The 19,749-nt window shown below is 30.5% G+C and overlaps 4 protein-coding genes across 4 annotated transcripts; 3 read left to right on the top strand and 1 right to left on the bottom strand.

The window, feature by feature from the left end:
* The first annotated feature begins 291 nt into the window (after nucleotides 1-291).
* Nucleotides 292-2,244, top strand: LOC133324097 (transcription factor grauzone-like). Its single transcript, XM_061532983.1, has 3 exons — nucleotides 292-405; nucleotides 886-1,128; nucleotides 1,189-2,244. The coding sequence occupies exons 1-3, from the start codon at nucleotides 292-294 to the stop codon at nucleotides 2,242-2,244; spliced, it is 1,413 nt and encodes a 470-aa protein (XP_061388967.1).
* A 2,638-nt stretch (nucleotides 2,245-4,882) lies between these two features.
* Nucleotides 4,883-5,452, bottom strand: LOC133324096 (RING finger protein narya-like). The gene has a single exon (XM_061532982.1). It carries the CDS (start codon nucleotides 5,450-5,452, stop codon nucleotides 4,883-4,885), a length of 570 nt encoding a protein of 189 aa, XP_061388966.1.
* A 4,404-nt stretch (nucleotides 5,453-9,856) lies between these two features.
* On the top strand, nucleotides 9,857-10,559 carry LOC133324095 (mitochondrial import inner membrane translocase subunit TIM14). Its single transcript, XM_061532981.1, has 3 exons — nucleotides 9,857-9,886; nucleotides 10,142-10,381; nucleotides 10,446-10,559. The coding sequence occupies exons 1-3, from the start codon at nucleotides 9,857-9,859 to the stop codon at nucleotides 10,557-10,559; spliced, it is 384 nt and encodes a 127-aa protein (XP_061388965.1).
* A 4,642-nt stretch (nucleotides 10,560-15,201) lies between these two features.
* On the top strand, nucleotides 15,202-15,393 carry LOC133324103 (single-pass membrane and coiled-coil domain-containing protein 4 homolog). Its single transcript, XM_061532988.1, has one exon. It carries the CDS (start codon nucleotides 15,202-15,204, stop codon nucleotides 15,379-15,381), a length of 180 nt encoding a protein of 59 aa, XP_061388972.1. The 3' UTR covers nucleotides 15,382-15,393.
* Nucleotides 15,394-19,749: the final 4,356 nt, after the last annotated feature.

The raw sequence follows: 19,749 nt of genomic DNA, 5'->3' as shown, positions 1-19,749 counted from the left end.
TTTGAAACCTTTAGCCTTCACTATATAATTGAAAATTCAATATTATGCACTGTTGTGCGAATATCGTATACATTTCAAAACAATAATGAAACACTAAATAGAAGCAACTTGTTTCTTTTGGATTTGAAGCAAACATTATTACACCTGCAAGGAATAAAATTCGGAAACACTTTGCTATGCAAATACTCCTCAAGGATTAAGTGCCATTAAAGGTGAGTTAAAATCGGATTTTATTTATTCATTTATTAAATGTGGATATTTGTTATTTTAAAGGTTCAAACGATCGTCATAATGGCGGATATACTTTGTCGATTATGTGCAAATCTATGCATTGGTAGTGGCTACAAGAATCTTTACGACGATATTGAAGTATACGAAGTTACAACCAAATATTTTGACCCCATGGTAAGCTTAAATATATTATGTTTATTTTATTGAAACACTCACCTTTATTGAGAAGGTATAGATTTTTAGTTTCATTGCGTAGTTCCAAAAGTATCAATTATTAAGCGTTTTTAATATGGACTATTTCAGGGTACATATTTCGATTAGTTATTTTGTTGGATTTAAATTTGTTTCTTATCCACGAAGTATTTGGCTCATCCAGATAATTCCGATTGACCACCATTTACGTAAACATTCCGTATACATTTAATTTTTTTTTCCATTTTTATCTTGTAGTATTTAAAGAATATTTTATATTTTTCACAAACTGACAAAAATTCAAAAATTACAAAAATTTTTATTCTTCATACAATACTACTTTGATAATAAAAAATATTTTTCACTGTGGGATATATATTTTAATTTTGTACCAAAAATAAAAGTTTGCTAGTTTTTTTTATATTAAAATTAATTTCTACATATTTTTTATTTACCCCATAGTTCCTCAATTCCAATTACCAGATTGGTACAATATGTTTGAAATGTTGGTATCGTATGAATGACTTTGATAAATTTCGGCAAACATCAAATGTTCTCCAAAAACAACATATGGAAAAGGAAATCCAAAGTGGAAATTATCAACAAGTTTTCTGTCCAATATGCAATTCCTTTTGTAACCGAAAGGTAGAAATAAACGATGATACGTTGACTAGGAAAGTTGTAATAAAATATTTCGGATCAGTGGTAAGTTTGTTATTAATTCTTAGAATTAAATCCATTAATAATTAAATTTTTTGATTTCAGATTATGAACGATGGCTTAAAAATAAGAAAACTTTGTGTTAAATGCTGGACTCGAATCTATAATTTTTACAAATTCCAGGAGGATGCATACGAAGCACAAAACAAATTTATTAAAAATGAAATAGAATATGATGCTGTTGAGATAAGTGTAGATTCGAATCAACATATCAAACAGGAGAATATTTATGAAGTAAAAGAAGAAACGGAAACAAATTGCCTAAATAATTATATAATTTCCACAAAATGTGAAGAATCTGGAGAGTACAAACAACACACCATTGTACAACACAATGTGATAATAAAAGAAGAACCCGAATTACAATTATACGATGTACATGCGGAAAATGCATCTGAGCACAATAATAACATTGATTCTTCGATGGAAGATGATGATAGTGATTATGATCCTTTGAAAATAGCTGATGATAGAAGAAAAACTATTTCAGAACTTGATGCTATCATTGCCAAATGGAGACCCAATTTGGAGTGTTTAGTTTGTGGTGCGATGCGTCCAACATTTACACTTTTGCAAAAACATTTTTATGACACCCATCCTAATGTAAAATGCCACATAATCTGTTGCCAGTGTAAATTGAACTCGCACTATTATATCGAGGAACATTTACGTTACCATGAAGATCCTAATAGCTTTAAATGTAAAATATGTGGTCATGTTAATATGACTAGACTTCGTTTGAAGCGACATATGGATTATTGGCATTCGGATAAAAATAATAAAAACATAGCTGAAAAGGCAAATGAGGATCAAGAAAAACTAATTTGCAATGAATGTGGAAAGTCTGCCAAAACATTGGGTGCATTACGAAAACATATGCACCGGCATGAAGCAAAGCGTAAATTTAAATGTACGATATGTGATAGAGGATTTAGAGGTCGCACTGATTTACGGACGCATTTAGCATCACATGCAAACAATACATGCTTTATTTGTTCAATGCAATTTAAGAATATTACAAAATTAAGAGCCCATCAGGCAGAAGCACATACCAATTTAAAAGATCAAAACATTATTAAGATAGAAAATGAATTCCAGTAAAAACTATACTTTAGTATAAAAATGAAAGAAATATCCTCCATACCACTATGTGGTATCTGTTTTAGTAAATAAAAAGGTATTAATATATATTGTAAAAAGGTATTAATATATATTTGACCTCATTTATTTTTTGAATTATTTAATAATTTATGTATTGTATTGTACATACAATTTTTTTTTTTGTAAAAGAATTAAGTATCTAATAAAATGAAAATTGAATAGCACATTATTTCTTCTTCGTTTATTTTAATATTTTTGTTATAGGAAATGCATTTGTTTTCCTTGTACGAAATTAATAATTGATTTGCATTTTTTACGTTAGCGAGAATAGAAAATAGAAGTAAACTGATTAGATGAGAAAGTTTCAATAGTTTTAAATAAATAACATGAAAAGTCACAGGTCAAATACGAAGATATTTGCAATTAAAAATTTTTGTGGAGTATATGGAATTTGCAAAAAAATCGATAGCAATTAAACGATTAAATTTAGCAGTATAAAAATTCCATTTTGATTCCACATCAGATCCGTTACTTTCCAATGTACACATTTGGGTTTTTAGAAGACTAGTTTTAAAAAATCCATGTTGTAGTTTTTTATTTTAATTTAATCACAACTCGACTATATTATATGTAATAAATTTTGCCTTTTAACATGTTAAGTGTTATAAAATGTTTTAAAACTAATTTGTAATTATAGTGTATTTATTTGTAATAAAATTTCCAATATTTTCCAGTAGTTTTTTTGTTTCAATAGGTTTTTAATTTAATTTATTAAAATCTAGATGTAAATTTATGCTCAAATTGTGTTAAGTGAATTTGTTTTTTGTTTTTATATTTGTATTTTTAAGTTTTGGAGAAAAATTTAATTTTTGTTACATACCTAAAATAATACTAAATTAACAACTTTTAATAATTGTAATTTTAAAAATATATTATTATTTTCTTTTCAAAAAATTCAATCCAAATTGAGCTTATTTTTTTGCACGAAATACTTTTTTTTTGTTTTTTTAGTTTAAATTCATGTTATTTGTTAGTTTTATAACATAAAAAACTTTAATTAATACTAGATTGCCGAAGGTGGTCATTTTGACCGTAGCTGCTTCCTCCCCTCTTTCATTCCCCGTATTCACGTGTGCTATACCTATATTGCCTAAACAGTCTTTTTGACCTCTTGTGAAATATTAAATAATCAAACTACTTTTAATATTGTATAAAGTAAATTTTTAATATGACCAGATCAGTACAACAACATCGAAAACCATTTGCTACTCTAGAAACACAAACGAACACACAAATCGGGAAAAATAAATTTTATATTTCCAGTCGACTTCACTGTTAGAGTAAACACTTAGGGCTAAACAGAATGTTCGCGTTGAGGGTTGAGAGGCCTCCCATCTAAAACAAATAATAAAAACAATTTTAAGGATTACTAAAGAATGGATTTTCGAATAAAATGTTTTTCCAGGGAAAAACCAATTTAAGGGGATTCTTATTTTAAAGAACATTTTTAATGAACCCTTTCTGGTGAGATATATGAGTAAAAAGCGCGTGTATTTTTTAACATAACACTGTATATACCTTGTGTGACGAAATGTCGGATCAAATGTCGCAAAATAAAAAAGAAACGAAGTTACGGGCTTTTAAATAATCATTTTTAACTGCCTTATTTTTTAGATCTACCTAACGCAAACGACCTGCTCTAATCGGTTCGGTGGAATGTGGTTCAGCGACAAAACAACGCGTTTAATTGATACACATGACTATTTGAAGAAGATTTTCTGAAAAAAATATAAGAGCCAAAAGCATCACTTGGTTTGAAAAATATCAGAGTCGATGCCACGGAACCAATGTCGGTAATAAACCTGGTAAATACTAAAATAAAAATCTTACACAATAGAACCTACTCACTACACATGTTTGACAACCCAGCGGTGGAAACAGTACTGGGAGTCATTTAAGTCTCCAAACCGTCAAGGTTTCCTGTGCTTCCTGATAGTAGGATAAAATGATAATTCGGTACGTGTGATATATTTTAACTTTCATCTCTCAGACTCAACCGACTGTCCTCTGGCTACAAAAATCCTTCGGAGTTCAGATGAAGCGATTGTTTGTCTGAAGCAGATATGAAGGGGTTATTGACGTTAAATCTTGATAGCCCTTAATATTCTTAAAAATATCCATATTCATAGACCTAGAAAAGAAATTCCATAGATTATAATTTTTAAATTGAATTGACATACCATCAACCAAACTTGAAAATAAAACATCCTTAAAAATGTAATTGTACCTATGGATGGTACTATCGGAAGATTTGTAAAAAAATGATAAATATACCATTAACAAATAATATCAAAAAAATTAACGCTTTTGGCTGAACCTTCAAAAAATAATATTAAAAAAAATACACATGGTTTATAGTTTTTGATATATATTTTTTAAATTCATTTTTTATTGTCTTTGAGAAAATGTTCATAGATAAATCAAAGCTGACATTACAAATTCTTTAAAAAAAATCACGTTTACTTTCCGCAGCTGTAGGGTGCCGTATGTTCGTTCAGTTACGCCCATCTATACTGTTTAGTTTATAGAAACACATTTAGTAATCGTATTCATTTAATATTATTGAAACAAAAGTTATTTAATAATATTTTCGTTTAGGAGATTTAGCTCTTTTCTTATAAGGAGAACATGGTAATAATGGCGGTGGTACGCGTAACCTTCTGCTAGACGTCTGGCTAGACAGTTTTTCACTTTCTGAACTGTTGTCATTACTCAAAGTGGGAGTGCGTGGCGGTGCATAATGAGCTCGGATAGTTTGTGTCAGCTTTGGTGTACAATCCACTGATATGTCCGTACTGGTATCTGATATATTACTATGAGCTTTACTAGCCGCATAACGATATTTTGGATGGACCGCAACAGGTGGTTTCATATATTTTGGCTGTTCCTGTCGTCGCTCATGATAGGCAACATATTCCTTTAATTTTCTAATGCGTTCACGTTCCTTTTCTTTGGTTTGTATCAGTTTTCGTTTCAGTTCATTAAATCCCTGTAGTTCGGCGGTGAGTTTTCTAATAGCCGCCTCATTTGACCTGTACAAGTGGATACCAATACTGCGTTCTTGGTCGAAATGAAATTTTACAATCTTCTGATATCGGCGATATGCCTTGATTGGATCCTCAAAATATTCACTCATTGATGGTGGCATTTGCTTTTGAATCGGTATAGCATTGTAAGGTTTCGAACAAACACTACACGCTGGTTGCAAACACTGTTGGCAGATAATGTGACCACAGCGTGAAATATAAAATGTACGAGCGGATGCCGATTTACGAATGCAAAAACATTTATTACAATGTAAAGGAAACATTTCGGATATTATTTTCAGAAAATTTGTATTTGATATTAAAAAAGCACAAAATCCATGACTGAATTAACGGTTGTAAGCTTAAGCATCGTACCAGGTATATTTAATAAGGTTGCCGCATCGGCCCAGCTGTTGGTTCAAATAATGTTGTAATCAGCGTTGCCGTTTGAAAAATTGTTTTCGCCCAAAATGTCCCCTAAAAAGTGCCAAAAAATTCAAGAGTTGAAAAATTATACACTGTCCTTAAATATTAAAAGTGAGGATCATTTTTCTCTAAAGTCTGCTTTTCCACAGGCAGATTTTTATTTGGCAAATTTTTTGTTTTCTCTTTTGAAATTTTCGCTTGCTTTTCCATTAGCAAATTTTTCTTTGCCAAATTTGCGAATCAAAATACAAAAGAAAGAAAATAAAAGTCAAAAGTGTTTGCATTTTAAAGATTTTTTTTAATATTTTATTTATTTTTTATAAATTGCAAAAATAAAAATTAAATTTCACATGCACAAATTAAAGCAACAGGTTTGTAAACAAAAGCCGGCTGTGTGTCAGTAAAGCGAATAGGTTCAAAAGAAAATGTCAACAAAATTGTTTTCAACGAACAGAGCAAAGCTGAATTTGCGTGTACGGCAAATTCTGAACAGGCAAATTTTTGTTTTTCTTCCTCGCACCTCTCTCGCCTACAAACTCAGTATTTGCCAAATAAAAATTTGCCTGTGGAAAAGCAGACAAAGCAGCATGAATTTTACGATGCAAAAAATTGATTTTTATTTTTAAATATTTTTTTTAATATCTTTGTTTTGAATAATTGTACTTTGTCTGCTTTTCCACAGGCAGATTTTTATTTCGCAAATTTTTTGTTTTCTCTTTTGAAATTTTTGCTTGCTTTTCCATTAGCAAATGTTTCTTTGCCAAATTTGCGAATCAAAATACAAATGAAAGAAAATAAAAGTTAATAGTGGTTTAAAGATTTTTTTAATATTTTATTTATTTTTTTTTTTTAATATATTTTGTTATATAAATTGCAAAAATTAAAAATTAAATTCCACTTGCACAAATTAAAGCAACAGGTTTGTAAACAAAAGCCGGCTGTGTGTCAGTAAAGCGAATAGGTTCAAAAGGAAATGTCAACAAAATTGTTTTCAACGAACAGAGCAAAGCAGAATTTGCGTGTACGCAAATTCTGAACAGGCAAATTTTTGTTTTTCTTCTTCGCACCCCTCTCGCCTACAAACTCAGTATTTGCCAAATAAAAATTTGCCTGTGGAAAATCAGACTTTGCTACAGCAAAATTTCTATCATCGAAATATCCGTTTAGACCATGTGTCTTTAGTCAAAATCCGATTGGACAATTTGGAGTCCATTTACAAATTACAGTCTAACTCTCTGAATGACTGATGCGCACGATAGCTTTCGAAGGAAGTAACCTATTTTATCCAAACTTAGCACATCATATGTTTCTTCCGAACTGAAATCAAGTTGAGAGATGGAGAATATAGAACCACTCCTTCTGGTACCTCCCCCCAAAGTGTGGAAGTACCAGAATCCTCAATGTCAGTTGAATGGAATGTCTGATTCAAACTTTGTTCATTGATCAAGTTCGAATATAGGGGACGCACGTGTCATTCCTTTCATTCAAATTTTTTTTAAATATTGATTTGATACATTGAATGGCCATCTCAATATTTAACCAAACCTGCATTAAATCCGAATATGGCAAAATTTCTTAATATGGAATTCATATATCAATATCAAATGAAAAATAAATTCCATAAAATGTAACGAATGGCGATTGGCAAATTTTCAACAAATAAAAAAATATTTTTTCCAAAGCTTCACATTGTCCTCAAGATTTAACTAAGAATGTTGCAATTTATATTTATAGGTTTTATAGGCAGGGAACTTAAAACTATTAATAAATATAAATGATTCAAACATTTCGTTTAAATTTTGAAAGCAGAATTTTGTCAAAAGCAAATTTATGAACAAATTGGAAACATATGACTGCATGAGACTACCTTGTATAGTTATGCCATGAATTTTTGATAAAAACATATACTTTATATGTCCACCAAAGAATTACATGTTCTTCGTTGCGCAGATCCACTTCCCGGTTAAATTACATGGTTTAAAGATGGATCACTACAGAAAACTATAGGTTTCACTCGATATTTGTTAGTAGGAAAAGTTGGACTTTATATATATTCTTTGCGTAAATTTAAAGATCAATCACTGTTCTTGGATAAACTGTGACCTTCCTTCTTTTCTTTTTCTGGAATAAATTTTGTAATTTTTCACACAAAAGTCTGAGTCCACTTGATCCGCCAAATATTAAATCATATTCATACTTAACTATGCTTTTTTCTGTGCAAATCCCGTCCCTCGTGTAAAATTTAACATGTGTTTAAACATGTCAAAATCCACTCAGCTAGTCGAAAATATAAGCAGTCTTCGAACAATAGTTTGCTGATTTACAAACTCTTGGGCTAATTAACAGGTCGTGTAAGATGTGAATATTATGCGCCATTTTGGTAGAAAATCCCTCAAACTGTCAAAGTTTTTGTTTACGTTTTCACAAGATTAAGTCAAATTTTGACAGTTCGGGTGAAATCATTTCGCCTCTAACACGACCTGTTAATTGGACCATGGGCTATAATATTGCTCACCTCATTTTTTGCCAGAAGCAAAAAAAAAAAAAACAAATAATGCCCAGAATCCGCCCAAGTCCTAAATTTTACATTTTTTATGCACACTCTTGAGCATAAATGCTTACTTTCGGCAACACTGGTTGTAATGTTGAAGCCATGGTACAATTATAAAAGGTAACAGCAAATCCCAGCTGATTTGATTCCAACGTAATACTAGTGTCAATATGAATTTGACATAAATTTGATAGATTTTCATTCATGTTTTTCAATTTTTATTTTGAGGATTCGAAAATATTTCATTTTCAAAACAAAAATAATTTGATGATAATTTGTTTGTTTGTTTGTTTACATTTTTCTGTCAAATGAGTTGACACTAGTAGAACTTACAACAACAAATTTCCATGTGGTTGTTGTATCGTTTTTTGTACAACAACACTTGCTGTTACCTTTTATTATTATACCATGTGTTGAAGCAAAAAATAAAAAAAACAAAATTATAAATGAAAATCTCCTAATTTGGAAGAGCTTATTTGGCAATACATTTATTAACATTTTCTACAAGAATTTGTGTAAAAAAATCTTGTGAATCTGTTTGTTTTGGCAAATTATTTTTGATATATCAAAATACAACAACCGATGTTTGTTTAAAAATTCGCCTATGCGGCTACCTTGTAAATTTACCTTGCGTCGTACCTAAATTCTAAATTCATGCGTGTGCGTACGATTTTATTCACCTCAAAAGTTATGCCCTGATTTAGATTAGGAGAGTTTATTTGCGGCAATTTTTATCGTTCTCTTTTAAACTTGCTTCATGCGTCTATACAAGGCAATTCGGTTTCAAAACTATATTTTTTTTTTTACATTTTGTGAATTTTTTTCTGTTCGAAAATGTTCTGGATTGGTACTTCAAATTACTGAGTCTGCTTTTCCACAGGCAAATTTTTATTTGGCAAATACTGAGTTTGTAGGCGAGAGGGGTGCGAGGAAGAAAAACAAAAAATTGCCTGTTCAGAATTTGCCGTACACGCAAATTCTGCTTTGCTCTGTTCGTTGAAAACAATTTTGTTGACATTTTCTTTTGAACCTATTCGCTTTACTGACACACAGCCGGCTTTTGTTTACGAACCTGTTGCTTTTATTTGTGCAAGTGAAATTTATTTTTTAATTTTATTTTTATTTTAATTAAATTTTATTTTAATTAAAATATGTAAAAAATAAATAAAATATTAAAAAAATCACTTTTGACGTTTTTTTTTTTCTTTCTTTTGTATTTTGATTCGCAAATTTGGCATAGAAAAATTTGCTAATGGAAAAGCAAGCGAAAATTTCAAAAAAGAAAACAAAAAATTTGCCAAATAAAAATCTGCCTGTGGAAAAGCAGACTGACACTACAAACAAAATACACAAAACGAATTGCCAGAAAGTTGTCGGTACGAGCAATTTTTTCCATTTCTCTTCCCTTGCCCCTCTCTCCGGCAACCAAAGACTTGCCGCAATTAAACTCGCCTAATCTAAATTGGGACAAATTGATATATGAATTCCATATTAAGAAGGGTTGCTGATTATCCATTTCTCAAATGAGACTACCTTCCATAATTATGCAATGAGGATTAATTTAAAGTACGATGATAGCGTAAATGTGAACAATAAGTGTTATGATATCAATTTAATTGGCATACAATTTATATTGTAAAAGAAGAAGCATTTGTTTTGGTGAACTAGAACCAGTTTCATTTAATGAACGATTCTTTTGAATCAGATCATTCCCGAACGACATTCTCATTACATTTTCACAACAATAATTACGTAAATTAAACTAGAAATGGTAAGTAAAAATAAGTACATTAATTATTGTTGAATAAGAACTAATTTTCTTAATCGATTTTAGGCATCATCTATAATATTAACCGGTTTGGGGGTTGCCGCTGTCGGTTTTGCTGGCAAACACTTAATGCGCCGCATGCCAGCAATGACCACCAAATTCAACGAGGCAATGAAAAATCTACCCAAATTCGATGCAGAATCATTGGCCAATTCGAAATACTATAAAGGTGGTTTTGATCCAAAAATGAATAAGAGAGAAGCTTCTCTGATATTGGGTGTTAGTCCAAGTGCTTCAAAATCGAAAGTAAGTAGAATGTGATAGCGACTATGTATTTGAGATATTAATATAAATGTGTGTTCATTTCCAGATTAAGGATGCCCACAAGAAAATCATGTTGTTGAATCATCCTGATCGTGGTGGTTCCCCTTATTTGGCAGCTAAAATCAACGAAGCAAAAGACTTTTTGGACAATGTTAAATAGATGGCTAATAATTTGTGAATGAATTGTTATAGTTAGTTGTAATATAATTTTTAGATTTACATACACGCATACATTTGTTTAATATTTAGGCAATAATTGTAAAAAAAGTTTTTACTTTTCTGAAAACGTATGTGTTGTATTTTTACTAACTGGGGAAACTAGAAGGGCGAGAAACTATTGCACTACTTTTAATTAGTAGATGTATACAAATCTACAAATTAGAAATTGCAACTTCTTTCAAATACTAAACTTCTAATATACACAACTCATTTGAAAATTAAGAAAAATATAATAGAACTAGCATATGCCCGCAACTTCGTTAGCGAATGTAGGAAATATTTAAACATGCATTAACATATTATTTTATTTTCACAGCAAACTGCATATGTCAGAAAATCCAATTCACACATTAATATCGACCATAAATTAAATTTGAGTACCATTTAGTACCAAATTTCATTTTCCATTTAGCACACATTATTTCCATAAGTTTCGATCCAACAAAACTTCATGCATATCCCGATCCTACTTCCCCACAATGATTCCAAATTCAAATTTCAGGATTCGAACTATATTGGTTCACCCACAATTTAAATTGTACAAAATTTAGTACACAGTAGTACGAATTTCCAAAACCTCTTTTTTACCCCAAACCAACACCCCCACATTGATCCTAAATCCAAGTTTCAGGATTCCAACGCTATCGGTTTACCCACAATCCAAATTGTACAAAATTTAGTACACAGTAGTACCAATTTCCAAAACTTCCCACATACACCAATCCTACACCTCCACAGTGATTCTAAATCCAAGTTTTAGGATTCTAAATCTATCGGTTCACCCACAATTCAAATTGTACCAAATTTAGTACATAGCTGTGGCAATTCCCAAAACTTCCTACAATTGTACCAAATTTAGTAGAAAGTAGTACGAATTTCCAGAACCTCCTTCTTACCGCAAACCAACACCCCCACAGTGATCCTAAATCTATGTTTCAGGATTCAAACTCTATCAGTTCACCCACAATTCAAATTGTACCAAATTTAGTACAAAGTAGTACGAATTTCCAGAATCCCCTTTTTACCCTAAACGAACACCCCCACAGTGATCCAAAATCCAAGTTTAAGGATTAAAACTCTATCGGTTCACCCACAATCCAAATTGTACCAAGTTTAGCATACATACTGATTCTAAATTCAAGTTTTAGAATTATAATTCTATCGGTTCACCCACAATTCAAATTGTACTAAATTTAGTACATAGTAGTACCAATTTCCAGATCTTCCTACATGGTTCCTAAATCAAAATTTCAGGATTTCAACTCTTTCGGTTCACACACAATATAAATTGTACCAAATTTAGTACACTTAGTTCAAATTTCTAAAACTTCCTACATACCCCAACCTTACAACCCCACAGTGATCCTAAATCCAAGTTTCAGGATTCCAATTCCATCGGTTCACCCACAATTTAAATTGTACCGAATTTAGTACATATTAGTACAAATTTTTAAAACTCCCTACATATCTCAATCTTACACCTCAACAAATGGTTCACATAAAATTCAAATTGTACCAAATTTAGTACAATTTAGTACCAATTTCAAAAACTTCCAACTTAACCCAAACCAACACCCCCACTGTGCTCCAAAATCTAAATTTCAGGATTCCAACTCTATCGGTTCACCCACAATTCAAATTGTACTAAATTTAGTACACAGTGGTACGAATTTCCAAAACTTCCTACAAAACTCAAACCAACACCCCCACAGTAATCCTAAATCCAAGTTTCAGGATTACATTTCCATCGGTTCACCCACAATTTTTAAAACTCCCTACATATCTCAATCTTACACTTCACCAATGATCCTGACTCCAAATTTCATGATTCTAGCTCAATTGGTTCACCTAAAATTCAAATTGTACCAAATTTAGTACTATTTAGTACCCATGAGTAATAATGTCTTAAACTGAGTTATGACCCCAATCCTACACCCATACAGTGATCCTGACTCCAAATTTTATTGTTCCCGCTCTATCGGTCCACCCAAATCCAAATTGTACCAATTATAGTACGATTTAGTACTTTTCGTACACATAAGTAACAAATTTCTAAAACTACGTACATATCCCAATCCTATACTCTGACGATAATGTTAATATCAATTTTCAGGATTCCAGCTTGATTTATACCTCTAAATTAAATTTGTACCAAATATAGTACCATATAGTACTTTTCGTACACATGAGTACACGGTTTCAAAACCATCTCCTTATATCGACCCTACTTCCCAAACCTAATACGAATTTCAAATTCTAAGTTTTTAGCTCTATCCGTTCACATGCTACAGAATTGTACCAAATTTAGTACATTTACGTACTTTTCGGATAGTTATAGTTCGAATTTCCAAAAACCCTTTGGTACATCTATCCTACACTCCATCATCGACCACCAAACCAAATTTCAGAGTTCTAGCTCCGCCGGTTCGCCAAATACAAATGGCATCACATTTAGTACGTTTTAGTACTTTTCGTACCCAGCCTTATCTCTCACATTTGGACCAAGAGTGACCCTCATCCAAAATTTCAAGATTCTAGCTTCAGCCGTTTCGTCTGGGCGTTGATGAATCGTTAAATCAGTCAGTCAATCACTTTACTCTTTTATTAGTATAGATTAAATCCAACTACGATATGTAAGAAATAAGTTGAGAAACAACTGTTCATTTATATTATTTTTCGGACTTTTTGAGTAAGAAAATATTCGAAAGTAGAGTCTTCATAATGTAAAAAAAATATTATTATCCTGGACAGATTAATAATTATCAATAAAAGCGCCAAAAAACATATAAGAGTTTTAGACAAAGCGGATTATACAGCCCAATCTGTAATGTAAGCTGAGCTGAAACAACAACAATAACCAAAAATCTTCTAAAAATAATTACAATGTTAATTAATTAAGCAAAATGAAATATGAAGCCCACAAAGACCGATTTCAATTCAATTTCAAACTGTACTGCTCCATCTAAATCTGTACTACTACTTCTAAATGCTAATTATTAATTTTCGTTCTTGAAAAGGCCTGTAATTATTTTACGCAATTTTTTATTAGACCAATTCTTTATTTTATTCCAAATTGAAAAAGTAGAACATAATTGGTATGTTCCCCTACTGCAAAGGAAAACAAAATTATCGCAGTAAAAAGTTGTACATTCTTGCTGGTTAAGGAACAGAACAAATATAAAACAAAATATAATAGGGATATTCAATTTATTGTTTATCAACACGTGATGTCTAGTATTACCAGTTAAATGGGCCCCGAAGATATATGGATTTGGATTTAAAATAACATAATCTTTTTATTTATTTGTCTTTCGAAATGAGCTACATCTTCGAAGTTGTAATGAAACCTTTCCTTTCCTCCAAATGGTTTTTCAAATTTCATTAGAATCGTCATGTGAACCGATTTTTTACTATTCGTAACTACAATTATAATTGAAACAGCGTTATATTTCGGGAATTTACTGACATCTTTTGTTAACTTCGCGAACTTCTATTGTTTAGTAGTAGTTCGCATTATGCCATCTAGTGTTCGCAAATAAAAACAAAAATTTTATATTTTGACAATACTGCCATCTATTTCATACATTTCCCAAAATCTCCATTGTACGCGAATACAGATGTCGTTCAAATACATAGGCAATGACAATTCACGGTAAAATATCAATTCCTTAGAATTCTTATTCGATTTAGAATTACTGCTGGGGTCAGGCTATGGATGCATTGAGAATGGGGAATCTTGTTTAGAATTTTTAAAAAATCAAATGTTTATAGACTTTGAGGGTGTTAAAGGGCATTAGAAATAAAATCCTGATATGAGTCATTGCATCGCAGTTATGATTTTACAGCACTTACAGCTTTAAATACATTTATTCTAAAAATTAATTTTTAAAATGGCAAAATATGTTATTTAAGCATTTCTTAATCGATTCTTATGAAGTTTTAAATATTTATATAGCAATTGGTACAAAATGTTGTATTTTTACACAAATTTTCATTAAAAGAGTGTGAACTATTGAGAGAACTATTTTGAATTTTTTATTATTGAGTATTTAAAAATTTTAATGGAAAAATGTACTCAGCAAAAACCAAGGGATATATTGTCCAACACATGTATTTTTTAACAAATGTAATACCAAATGTTTTGGCTTTTTTTGTAATTTTATTGTTTGTTTTTTACTCTCACAAAGGCAAACCTAAAATATATATATTTGTATATTTTTAAATTAAAAATTTTTAAAAATTCTTTAAACTTACGTTCAACCAACTGCTACCCTATTGAATATATTGAATGAGCTTAATACTCAACCAAATAACGCAGTCATCCATCAATGCCGACTTAAAGACATTTTACCGGCTCTGAACTTTAAAGAGAACACGTCACAAACATTTTGACAGAAATCAACAAGTGAGATAGATAGGAGTTAATATTTCCACAACATTCTATACAATAAGACGTTATTTTTTATTAATACTTCTTTTTAAATATTACTAACATAACTGTAAGTTTCCCCCAATACATTTTCAATCCGAATTTTCCAATTTTCATATGGCTTTTGTTCTCTTATTTTTCAGCATCAGTAACAATGCGTCAACTAAAGGGAAAAGTAAAGGAAACTCGCAAACAAAAGAAGGAACGTAAAATGGAAAATGTTGCCATACACAATCAAGTGAAAACCGTGGTTCTTCCGGTTTTGGGTGTATTTGCATTGATAATAATTGCATTTGTTTACATTAAAACACGACCATCGGCAATGATGGCATAAAATTGTGGTGGCAAAACTACTTTTCTTCCGTACCTGAAATTTACGGGTGCAATGTTAGACCTCATAGGTCTATTAGATATGATATTAATGAGGAAAAACTGTCCATATATCCAGTGTAATAATAGTATTTAGTATATTTAACAATATTTAATTTGTCTTGTTTATATATACACACATATGTAAAGTTGAAATTTATTTTTTTATATTAAAAAAGAACACTGTATTTATTTTTTATACTTTTTACAAATATAATAATATGAAAATTTGAAACATATAGTTTTTATTTAATTTTTGGCACTCTGCCTAAGTTTTTAATTTGTACAAAACTTTCTCCAGAAAATTTTATTATCATTAACTCACTTTGCGCCACCACGCTTTGATTGGAACACCAAAATTACAAATTTCCATAAAATTGTTTGCTTTTGGTCTGTTCCCGTACTGCAAGAATCTACTACTTTTTACTGCGATAACAAATCTTCCTTTATGATATCGAAGAAAATAGTAAAATGTGGTAGATTCTTGCAGTACGGGAGCATACCATTTATTGTTGTATTTTCTAAATTCTGCCGTAATGTGAGTTAATACAATAGTAGGCGCCATTTCATTCTAATCAAATATTTGCATACTTTAGTTTATTAGAACGGTGTTACATTTTACTATCAATGCTATAATTTTACAAAAAGTATACTATTGAAATTCTTTAGAAATGTGTTCCAGAACCAGCAATAACAACAATAACAATTTTTTCTTATAATACGAAAAAATAGTAAAGGCTAGTCGATTCTTGCAGTATTGTAACAGAACAGTAGTAGGGTAAGTGCTCCTAATGCCGGCATGCGCAAATAGTCGTCATCTGTTGTATTTAGGTGACCAGATATTGAAAATGAAAATAGATGACAAAAAGAAAAAAGTATATTTTTAATAAAAATAATAGTATGTGTATAAAATGTACATCTTGATTCACTTATGAATATATAAAATGGATTTAAAGGTCGTTAATTACGATCGTGCCAAATTTTTGGCCCTATAAGGAACATAACAAAGAAGTAAACCTATGTCGACTATGTTTTCCAAGGATATTTTACAATCCATGGGCCACAAGGTATAGTACATAACATTCAACTTTAAATTTATATAAATTTAAAATAAATGAAAATGTGGGTTTTTATATTAGGGGACCTAGAAACATAGAACCCAATATACAAATTACAGCCAATTCGGTTGCAAAACGTGTCCAGGAACCCTAAAAATACCAACATTTAATAATTCATAACTGTTTATGGAAATTTATTACCCCATTAGAACTTAGAATATAAAATAACAGATAATTCGGTTGGAAAATACTATTAATTTGTTTTTAATTACCAAAAATAAATATTGATCAAGGTTTTAAAAACATATATGTCAAAGATGACAGATTATAGAAATAGATATAGGAAATGCATTTTATAGATGACAACCAGTTAAAATAGATGATTGTCCTTTAAAAAAGAAAACGTATGGTAACCATAGTTGTATAAAACTTCAAATAATTAAAAAATCAAATATGAAAAGTACATTGAATAATCTTTAATAACATTGCAACCTATGTCTGTGTAAAATTTCATTGAGCTAAGTACATTTATTCAGAAAAAATTTTGAATTTGTTAATGAGGTCTTTCTTTAGAATTGGTGGGCATGTCGATTTTAAAACACTTGTAACTATATTAAAATTATATATTTTTCATAAAGATCTTATTCGTAATTGCAATGAACATACAGGAGAACACATTAGAATTTAAAATTATTAAAAAATAAATATGAAATTTTTTATCGATGCCGTCCTTGGGAACAACAATTTTTAAGGTTTTTCTATAGTCGGATGAATCATGTCATGCCAACAATTGGAAAAAAGGCACTATTTTATCTAATTATCAATTTACTCAACTTTAATAAAAATTAATTCAACAATTTTTATTGAATCGGGGAGTAAATTTAATTCAAAACAGATGCACCTAAATACAATATACAGTCCAATTAGGTTAAGCGAAAACGCGTATGTTCTTTAATTTTTTTTCTCTTATGCAGAATATTCAATTATAGGGACTTCGGATAAGCGAAACTCGTTGCGCTTAAACGAAGTTTTCAATTAATATATGAAAAAACGTGAAATTAATAAATAATGAAATGAATTGAGTAAGAACTTACATTTTGTTGACATTTTGGTTGGAAAAATGTGCACATTGATTTTAGAAATTGCACAAATAAAAATTTAATGAATTTCGTCGCTGGTACAATAATGTGTTGTGTTTTTCCAAGGAAAAAGTCTTTCTCTTATACGGATTTTCAATTAACCGGTTTTTCATTTAAGCGAAATAAAATGTTTGAAAATTCATCCGAAATATTAGTTTGTATTTTTTGGTTTCAATTAACCGATTTTTTCGATAAATCGGTATTGGCTTATCCGACTGTAGTGAAAAAATGCACTTGGAATGTTGAAACGTTTAAAATGCGAAAATCCTTAAAGTGCCGACTACTCGTACTTCTGGCATTCTAAATATATATCCGATGAAAACGAGTTATTCTAATAAAACAATTCGTTCAATAGTTTCCATATAAATTCTACTTATAAATTAATTTTTTCTTCAAAGAGTGCAGATATATTCGGAATTTCTTCATTGATTTCTGATTGAGTGATTCAAAAATGTGTTGTAAATTTTAACGTGTTTTTGTCTTTAATAAGATGCATAATAAATTATAGTTGGTTGATCGAGCTTGAGTTCATTATTTTATGTTTGTGATTTAAATGTAAGCGATCAGCTTTTATAATTTATATGTTTTTATTAGAAAAAAAATGTAATGTTTATTATTAAGTTGCAATGTTTATTTGTTGTGATCATACAATTTTCCTAAAGATGAAATTCAATGAATTTTGAAATATTGGAAATTAATAAATAAATATTGATCTCAACCTCGATCAACCATCCATCAATTTCGGGATATTTTTGGTATTTTTTTTAATTTTAGTTATATGTTCATCGTTACTCACATAGTTTTTTAATAGAAGATAACAGCAAATGTCAGGTGTTTAAATGATCATTTAAAAAGAAGGAATTATTTATTTGTGTTGAATTGACTTATAGAGTGACATTAGCATAACTATCCGATTGTTTCTTTTTTATTTTGAAAAATTGATATTCCATATTATCATTTATGATTGGTACTCACGAGTCAATCTTCCACATCACACATACCTGACCGCTTAATTTTGCGACATTATTATACTATTAAAACTTAGGTGAGAAATATATCTTTGGTTGGAGTCGATTTATAAATGATCGAACGCTCATCTGTCTTTCTAGCTGTTGCAGGCGAAACACAGGAATGGAGAAACACCTTTGATTAACATTTTGCACATCATAATATTTCTTTAAAAGCATATAATATGACGGGTAAAAGGCTATTGGTTCACACCTTCTGGTCCCTTTTCTACAAATGTTCACTGTTTTTTTTTATCCCCCCATACAAAGGGTTACAATTTTGAAAACTTGCAAATATCATATAAAGTGTATTGAGTGTAGATTCAATGAATTGGTAAAATAATCAAAATTAAAAACATCTGTTATTTGAATTTTGCCATGTAAGGGCAGTGATCATCTGAAAGTAATTTTAAGTGGTTATTTATACTCTTTCGAGTCGAGCTTGATGATCTAAGTTTTGCAACACTTCCAAAACGGTTGCGCAAAAACATGTGTATACCAGGAAGCAATTGTAGGTGTGTGGATTAATTATCTATCGCTACAACAAAAATCTACTTTGAAAAGGACTGTTCCTAGAATGAAGACAAATGTCGAACTTTGACAAATTTGAATTTAATTCGCATATGCAAGTTTCGCATCAGGGCGGGATAAATACAAATTATCAACGTACGACAACGTAAAGCCACATAGCCCAATATGCCTGATGAACCGCTTAACCAACGGCGAAACGCGTCGCATAATGGTGGGTACGTAGGTTATTCTCCTGGCTTTCCTTTTCATTGCAAAACTTAGATCATCAAGCTCGACTCGAAAGAGTATAAATAACCACTTAAAATTAAAAACATGATTTGAAATTGAGCTACTCCGACTCCTTTTTTATGGTATAGGGCTTCTCAATGAAAATTCACAATCAGTTGCTAACAATTCAAGAAATCAATAAAACTGGCACATTTATTAATTTGTAATTATGAAAGCCATGAAATTTCGACATGTCGATATGACGTGACTTTCGGCCTTTTCATTTTATTAAAAAAACACTCTCTAGGAAGTCCTACATTGTAAAAGTTAATTTAGTTTTTGTCCTTTGTTTTGGTGGTGGATTAAATGGTTTAAAGTACTTGGGTGGAAA

The sequence above is a fragment of the Musca vetustissima genome, unplaced genomic scaffold (assembly GCF_032173495.1).
Source record: "Musca vetustissima isolate MV318-11 ecotype Yass unplaced genomic scaffold, APGP_CSIRO_Mvet_v1 utg11960, whole genome shotgun sequence".
NCBI lineage: Eukaryota > Metazoa > Arthropoda > Insecta > Diptera > Muscidae > Musca > Musca vetustissima.
The sequence above is the reverse complement of the archived record's forward strand: the minus strand, read 5'-3'. Positions and strand labels throughout refer to the sequence as shown.